The sequence below is a fragment of the Cheilinus undulatus genome, linkage group 5 (genome assembly GCF_018320785.1).
Source record: "Cheilinus undulatus linkage group 5, ASM1832078v1, whole genome shotgun sequence".
Lineage (NCBI taxonomy): Eukaryota > Metazoa > Chordata > Actinopteri > Labriformes > Labridae > Cheilinus > Cheilinus undulatus.
The window spans coordinates 50,540,069-50,548,783 of NC_054869.1; the positions used below are offsets into that span (position 1 = coordinate 50,540,069).

An 8,715-nucleotide genomic window follows, 5' to 3' on the forward strand; every position below is an offset into this window, starting at 1 on the left:
AGCAACGCAGGATAGTTGGAATGGTGGATAAACATCCTCAGTCAACTTCCACACAAATTCAGGCTGTCCTGCAGACTCAGGGTGCAGAAGTGTCAGCTGGGACCATACGTGGTCATCTGAATGAGATGAAGCGCTATGGCAGGAGACCGAGGAGAACCCCACTGCTGACAAAGAGACATAAAAAAGCCAGACTGGAGTTAGCAAAAATGTACCTGAGTAAGCCTCAATCCTTCTGGGAGAACATTTTGAGGACAGATGAGACTAAGATAGAGCTTTTTGGAAAAGCACGTCATTCTACTGTTTACAGAAAACAGAATGAGGCCTACAAAGAAAAGAACACAGTACCTACAGTCAAACATGGTGGAGGTTCAAGGATGTTTTGGGGTTGTTTTGCTGCCTCTGGCACTGGGTGCCTTGACTGTGTGCAAGGAATCACAAAATCTGGAGACTATCAAAAGATTTTGGGCCACAGTGTAGGGCCTAGTGTCAGAAGCTGGGTCTGCGTCAGAGGTCATGGGTGCAGGACAATGACCCCAAACATACCTCAGAAAGCACCAAGAAATGGTTGGAGACAAAGCTGGAGAGTTCTGAAGAGGCCAGCAATGAGTCCAGATCTAAATCCCATTGAACACCTATGAAGAAATCTCAAAACTGCTGTTGCAAGAAGGAACCCTTCAAATCTGAGAGACCTGGAGCAGTTTGCAAAAGGAGAGTGGTCCAAAATTCCAGTTGAGAGGTGTAAAAAGCTTGTTGATGGTTACAGGAAGTGATTGGTTTCAGGTTTTTTTCCAAGGGTGTGCAACCAAATATTAAGTTGAGGGTGCCAACAATTTTGTCTAAAAAATTTGTGTAAAATTATGTCAATTTTGTCTTTTTTCTTCAGATTTCTTGTGTTGTTCCAATGCACATAAAGGCAATAAACATGTATACCAAAGAACATTTGTAATTGCAACAATTTCTGGGAGAAATGGTGTATTTTCTGGGAAAATTCCAGGTGTGCCAATACTTTTGTCCATGACTGTATGTAGTCAGCTATTCACAGAATGTCAGTATAAAAAGATCTCTGTTCCTGTTTTAACTAAAAACCATATAGAAGCTGTTACTAGCGAAGAAAAAGTAGTCCTCCTGACGCTTTTTGTACCTTGTGAAGAAAAAAAAAAAATACAAATAATATTCACCATATTTGATGTATAAAATCAATTAAAGGGCAAAGCATCCAAAGGGGCTAATATTTTTCTAGGCACTGCATAAAGTGTTATTGAAAACAATACAGATATATACAGGGATATGTTGATAATCTTCCTACTGGACAAAACAATTCGACAATATAAGCTGTTCAAATAAAATCCTTGGTGCATATTTACCTCATAACCTACCAAGAAAAATCATTTCACATCCAGCATCAGGGAAAAATGGCCAAACCCAATTTAATGATTTAAAAATAAAGCAACAAGACAATGTTTCTGTTTGTTTTGACATGTTTAATCTTACAAAATACCCTTGACAAACAAATCAGCTCTGCTTTTGGCAGGTTTTATACAGAGGAAATCATAAAGTTCACAAAGATCTGTGGCTGAAACCTAGGCTTCAATCTGAAAGACCATAGTCTAAACACAGGAAAAAATCATGGCATATTGGAGGCAAATCTAAGGTGCTTTAGCTCTAAAAATAAAAGCATAAAATTAAATGACCAAAAACAGAAGTCAAATTAGGATTAAAGAAGGATTAAGCTGACTGAAAATTAAAACAAGCTGACAAAGAGTAAAAACCAGCTTAGATAAAGGGGGTCATTTTTACAGCATCTTTTTGATGGCTAGAAAACACGATATAAAACCAACCATCACCTCCACTGAGATTCAAAATGGATGAAAACTTCCTACAGCTCAAACCTGACTGGAGAAAATGTCTCTGATAATTGCAGCTCCACCTTGATCGGCTCCTTTTCACTGGTATCCAAGCCCACGCCTCTTAAAGTGGCAAAACAGGGGGATGGTGATGGACAGACAGATAACCTGGACAAAACACAGTTACCAACATTTTTATACACATTTCAGATTAGAGCAGACGTAAAAATCTTAGCTTCAGCTTTCCTTTCAAGCCTGATAATTAGGAAAAAAAACAACAGAAACCAAAGACCTGAATGTATCGTACCTGTATGATAAACATGGTAATAACACCCGCACCTGTGCTCAGGTAGTTATGGGCAAACCAGTTCTTCAGTTTATCCACACATCCCTAGAAGACAAGAGGTCAGCAGAAAGACTCAATCTATCCATGTAAAACACAGAGAATGCTAACACACACTCATGCTTTCACAGTGTAAGCAGAAAAGATCTTAGCGGCTTTTTAAAAGGCCTGATCGTTGGTGAATGTTAATCTTGTAAAGCTGATGGCAGCTCAGCCAGACCCGTCTTATTATAATAACTTTATTTATTTATAGAGCACCTTTAAAAACAATGATGCCAGGTCTGAGAACACACCTGACCAATCAGCATCATTTGAGGAGAGCGAGGCAGTAGCTACATGTGGGTCAGTACTGGAAGCTGATAGCGATGGCTGCTGCAGGTGTAGAGATTAGCTGGGATGTTGCTACAGTATAGTGTCAGTTTTATCTGCATTTCTTCACTAGAAAAGTAAAAAACAGCACTGAAAGCTTTCCTTGGTGGAAAAGATGTTTTTGCTTTTCTCCTAACCTGCTTCAGCATTGAGTTTGCAACCGTTACAGCCGGGTTTAGTTGTGTTGCAATGACTGCAGCTGTCAAAGTCATTAGCACAGATGTAGCTTTAAAGGGGACGTATTATGCAAAGATCATTTTTTTCAGGCATTTCCAACAAAAATATGCGCCCCTAGCCCATCCACAATTCCCTGAATTTACCAGAAAAATCCAATCCCCCCATCTCTTCCTCCACCTTTCAGAAAATGTGTGCTAAAACAAGCTGTTCTCATATTTTCCCCTCATGGTGGAGTCAGACAGCTCAGTAACATTTAAAGCCACAGACACAGAAACAGCTCGCTCTGAGCAGGGCTGAAACAGAGAGGTTTTTAGACATACAAACATCCAATACTGGAGTGTCTGAGACCAATATACACTTGTCTTAAAAGAATTAAAATATGACATTTAAGGTTTTTATCAGATCTGGACAAGATCTCTTCTTTGAAAGAGGAGCAAAGTGGCAGAAATGGCATAGATGTGACAAAAAATGACTAACAGGGACAAAAATGGTTTAAAAAAAAGTGCAGATAACCTGGACAAAACGTGGCAAAAAAAAACGAGTAAAAAGTGACTAAAATTGGCAAAAAGAACAAGGTGGTAAAAAACACAAGTGAAAAATAACTAAAATTGATTTTAAAAAAAACACCAAAAAGGTGGTAGAAAATGAGTGAAAAATAATTAAAATAGGCAAAAAGCAGCAAAAGGTGGGGAAGTATGGGAAAGTTACATTTAATGGCAGGAGGCACCTTAAATGGGCAAAAAGTGACAAAAAGGGACAAATGCAATTTGCGAAAAGCAAGATAAAAAAGGTAAAAAAAAAAAAAAGGGCAAAAAATTGCAAATAAGGGCAATGGAAAAATAGAGACAAAAAATAAAGGTTGACATTTAAACGTGACAATTAAAGCTTACAGAATAAGTATGGGGAAAAATTGTAATATACAATTCTGAGGTCAAAGTTTCCCTTTTTTATGTTTTTAAATAATATTTTAGATTAAAACATAAAAGATCCACATGTGGCTCCAGAGCCACGCGTTGAGTATCACTGGTGTAGAGTGTTGAGTTCAAAATGGACAAACATCAGATGTTTTTCTCCTCATTAATGCTTTTGCTAGTTTTCACTCTTACTGTGAGGCTTCTTAAATGAGGGCCTAAAAGTTTTCTGTCTTCTGGGAGTTTCCATAGAGAACCATTCATAAACAGCCCAGTGATAACACAGTATCAATAACCTCTTTCCAGTTGGTTTGAAAGCGGACGCTACATGGGTCCTTGGTACAACAGGAGACCGGGACGTTACCTTTCCAGTCCGCCTCACCATGAACTCCACAGCACCTAAACTGTACAAGAGAAACCACATCAGTGGCATGTTGGACTACTGTAGAAGAGGGCAAATGTGTGTGACTACAGAAATAACCACAGATTTCTTTTAAAGACCAGAGCCCTGGATCACTTACCAGGTGCTGAACAGCATCAAAGTCATCTTTAATGGTTTTGTTGCCTTCTGGACTGGACTGTCTGTAGATCTCCAAGCTTTGCATCAGGTCTTTCTCAAAGTACGAGTCAATCTGAACAACAGACAAGTCAGCTTTGTTGTTTTCAGTGCAATAATATCAGCTGGTGATATTCTCAGCTGTAAGCACTGACCTCTCTGCTGTAGACCAGGAACACCAGAGCCATGGCCAGCTCCACCAGCATCAGGATGACCAACAGAAGGAAGAACTGAATCAGGGAACAACATGGTGAGTTCTAAACATGACCTATGACCTGATTTCAGCCATGCAGAGATAATGAACCACTGAGATAAATTATTCACACCACGAGAGGCAGGGTACACCCTGGTCACCTACGGCCAATTTAGAGTCACCACTTAACCTAAGGAGCATGTCTTTGGTGGTGGGAGGAGGCCAGAGTACCTGAGGAGAACCCATGCATGCAAACTGCACACAGAAAGGCCCTGTCTGACCAGGTCATAATCACTGATCACCAGAAAGTCTAAGGGCCGTATTTACGAAAGGATTCCACAGATTTGTGCCCTCTCAGCTGTTAATCAAGAGAGGAGGATAGCGTGCAATCCACAAAACATGTGCAAAGACGGAATCAATGCAGCTTGTGCACAGACTGCTATACCAAAAAATAAGGTGTGTATCACATAATCTCACTCACAGACAGATGATTGGTATCCGTACTAGCAGGGGGAAAGTGATCAGGTCACTTGAAGTAGGTGAGTTTTACTTGTAACTTCAGGAAATAGCAGTGAGGTTTAGTCTACCAGGGCTCCACTTGGAGCAACAGGATTCAAGATAAGTCCCCCATGACTGGATTCTCCTCGAGGCATTGCCAGGTGTGAACAAAATCTTGAGGTAGTGTTAATGTTGTGATGCATACAGTGAAATGCAAACTCTTGAAATGGCCACAGATTCTACTCCTAAAATGATACATACAGCTTTTCAGCCTTCTGTAACCTTGTAAATCACATTAAAATGAACATCACAGCTCATACTCACACTGATCAGCATGCAGCGATTCTCCCTCATGCCCCCTAACACTCCTATGTAACACACACACATGACGATGGTTCCAGTGACCACCAGAGTGTTGGCGGGGTAGATGGGCCAGAAGGTGGTGATGAGGGAGGCATACCTGGAGTGTATCATCTGGAACTCCCCGAAAGCCACCACAAATGCACCACAAAGCTTCAATGGAGACAGGAGACAAAAGACAGCTCTCAATAAACTGTTTCTGAAGCAGCATGAATCCCACCCTGTTCAGACCAGGCATTAATATAGATTTATATCTGATTTAGACCTCTGGATACAAACTGGTAGTCCTTGATGCTTTGTGTGGAAACACCTCACTGCACACTGATAACTGTGAGCCTTCCAATATATCCCACAATTCCTCCTAATCTGCACTTGTCACTGCTGTAACCAGTCAGAGGATAGCAGTTATCTGAACAAACACAGAAGATGGATAATTCTGATGAACACGACGCAGGGCCGGTTCTGGGCATCGGTGATAGGTGGGCGCGCCGTGCTGGACGCCACACCTCGGTGTCTCCTGATTGTTCCAAATAGCACCGAGTAACATGGAGAAAGTTCATTAAAGAAGTTATGTATATTTTTCTGTCCTGATTTCTGTCATGGGTGCTGGTAATCATAACTGCGCCCTAACATCCATGTTCTAACGATGCTTTCATACAAACTCACAGGAGCCGTCAGAGAGATCCACTAATGATAAGAGGCAAAGATGGGAGAAATTACTCATCAAATATATTTTCAAATATATTTACTGATGCAATGATTATAAAAATACATATAAACTTGTCTACAGCTCAGATCATTGACCTAAACATTTAATAAGATGTGCATCAGCTTTGCACAAATGTAACATATTTGGATTTAAATAAGGACCTACAGAGGATAAAATAACTCTACAATAGAGCATGGATATCCTTCATTTCTTCCCTTAACTTTCCCTTCATATCTTCACATCACAGCATGTTGTAGTGAATTTACAATACACATAAATATTAACAACAAAATAGAAAAGAGGAAAGCATCTCATAAATGGGAATTGCTGAAGACGTACTGTTAATGCCTAATAAGGAGGACTGCAGCAAAGTCCTGAATGCCCACAATGCATCACTCATCTGCAAAACAGATTGCCTAAACAAGCCTTAAGACTGTTGCAGTCTTCACTCAGAACCAAGACAACAACAATGCATCACACACCTCAGCTAGAACACACACCTCTATGTCTCTACATTCACACATCTGATGGAAACGGCAATTTGACTTCATCTTCCCTTTATTAGACTTAAAGGAAAAATTCCATCCACAAATAATTCCTTTTTTAAATAATAATAATACTACTACTAATAATAATAATAATTATTATTATTATTACTATTATTATTAATTAATTAATTAATTGATTGATTAATTAATCAATAATAAAGAAATAAGGATGATGATAATGATTATAATAAAATAAAATAATAAATTTAATAATAATAATAATGATAATAATAATAATAATAATGATAATCATAATAATAACAGTGATAATAATAATAAATACAAATTGATTATTGATAAGTAAAAGTGATGATGATAACAAAAATAATAACAGTAGTAAAAATGAAAATAATAATAATAATAATAATAATAATAATAATAATAATAACAATAATAAAGGTAATAATAATAAATAAAAACTGATTATTGATAAATAATAGTGATGATGATAACAAAATAATAACAGTAATAAAAATGAAAATAATAATAATAATAATAATAATAATAAATTAACAACTGTAATTATAATAGTAGTAATATTTAATATTATTAATAATTAATAAGAAATAATGATGATGATCATGATAATAAAAAATAATGACAGTAATTAAAATGATAATAATACTTATAATAATAACTACAACAACAACAACAATAATAATAATAATAATAATAATAATAATTACAACAACAACAATAATAATAATAATAATAATAATAATAATAATAATAATAACAATGATAACAATAATGATAATAATAATAATAATAATATAACAATAATAATAATAATTACAATAATAATAATACTGATAATAACAACGATAATAATTTTTCATGTCCTGTGAACAGACTAAGGCATGTGAACATTAAAAGGCATATACTTTTTTCTATAATGTGTTAAATCACAACTGTGCACAGATTGTGCTGATTAGCCTGTTTTTTACCCGACACTGGAAATTCTAGGTATCTGAGGCTGTATCCTGCATTTCCTGGAGGAGTCACTACTTAAACTCTGAACTATTTAAACATCGCTTTAACTCTTAGTAGGTCTGATCTGAGCTAAAGTAGAGGCTAAAAGCTCTGATCAGATGGAGGAGTGCTAGAATGAATGATCTCTGTTTGTCCTCTCTCTGATTCTAACAGACCTTTAAGACAGTCCAGTGTTTCAGTGTTGGTTGGACAGTGTGAGGTAACTCAGGTGTATCCTGGGCTTTAAGTACTTACCCAGCACAGAAAGTTGAGATTGATCACCATCGTTTTCAAGAAGTTTACACAAGAGCGATTCATCCTTCTTAAGAATCTTTCTCTGTACTATGTGGAATAAACACTAGCTGTTATTCTAAAGAGAATCAGAGATTATAATCCAGAGCTCCTTCAGAGTGAAAATAAGAGCTGCTGCTGCTCGTCTCTGGGTGTAGGACTGTTTACAGGACACCACTGTTTGATATGGCAACACTGAGCTGTGAGGCAGCATGGACACCTGTGACCTATTCAGACTGAACTAGAGTTTCCTGCTCTGTTATCTCTCTGGATCAATCATTTGATGAAAGTTTGAACCACAATTCTGTGATTAACACAGTTAAACTGATAGAGATGAGTAACTTCTATTTAACCCACACTAAAACAGTCCAATGTTTCTGTTTACATCAGGAGACAAAAATGACCAACTAATGACTGGGCAGTGATTGGTTCAGTGTTGTGTAACCTCCAAGTACGAGGAGAAACTGACAGTAATCAGTCACTTTAGAAAGTCTGATGAGGCCTTACTTTCTACCTGTTGTTCTGAAGCCATGAAAAATTAGACTTCAATGTTATTTTTCTAAAAGTAATTTTCCAAGTAGACCCTCACATGTCCACTGGAGTGGACAACATGCGTTCTCACTTTGAACTAAAGAGAAACTGGATTAACATGACAGTAACGACATCATCATTGAACTGATATAAAATCATGTGAAAACTATAAAATACATTTTTGAGTATTTGAACTGTTAATGGTTACTCTATTTGACTCTGCTGTAATGCAGTGGTTCTCAACCTTGGGGTCTGGACCCCTTGGGGGTTGTGAGACACCAAGAGGAGGTCTCCAGATGCTCTGAAAAAACGAATAATATTTTCTTTAAAGGTGCAGTGTGTAATATTTAGCCTAGTAGCATTTAGCTGAACAAACTTGGTAAAATAAAGCAAAATATTTCTAAGACGGTCAA

The 8,715-nt window shown here is 37.3% G+C and overlaps 1 protein-coding gene across 1 annotated transcript; it reads right to left on the minus strand.

Annotated features, from left to right (window-relative positions):
• Nucleotides 1-1,943: 1,943 nt before the first annotated feature.
• LOC121510002 (leukocyte surface antigen CD53-like) lies at nucleotides 1,944-7,798 on the minus strand. The gene is made up of 7 exons (XM_041787858.1): nucleotides 7,736-7,798; nucleotides 5,216-5,404; nucleotides 4,356-4,430; nucleotides 4,166-4,276; nucleotides 3,941-4,048; nucleotides 2,152-2,235; nucleotides 1,944-2,012 (listed from the first exon to the last, which is right to left on the minus strand). Exons 1-7 carry the CDS (start codon nucleotides 7,796-7,798, stop codon nucleotides 1,944-1,946), a joined length of 699 nt encoding a protein of 232 aa, XP_041643792.1.
• Between the last annotated feature and the right edge of the window lie 917 nt (nucleotides 7,799-8,715).

Excerpts from the sequence above, each read along its gene's own strand:
- LOC121510002 (XM_041787858.1), bottom strand. The coding sequence starts at position 7,798 with ATGAATCGCTCTTGTGTAAACTTCTTGAAAACGATGGTGATCAATCTC. Across the intron at positions 5,405-7,735 it reads ATCTCAACTTTCTGTGCTGG|CTTTGTGGTGCATTTGTGGT; the intron begins GTAAGTACTTAA and ends TCTCCATTGAAG. Across the intron at positions 4,431-5,215 it reads ATCGCTGCATGCTGATCAGT|TTCTTCCTTCTGTTGGTCAT; the intron begins GTGAGTATGAGC and ends TCCCTGATTCAG.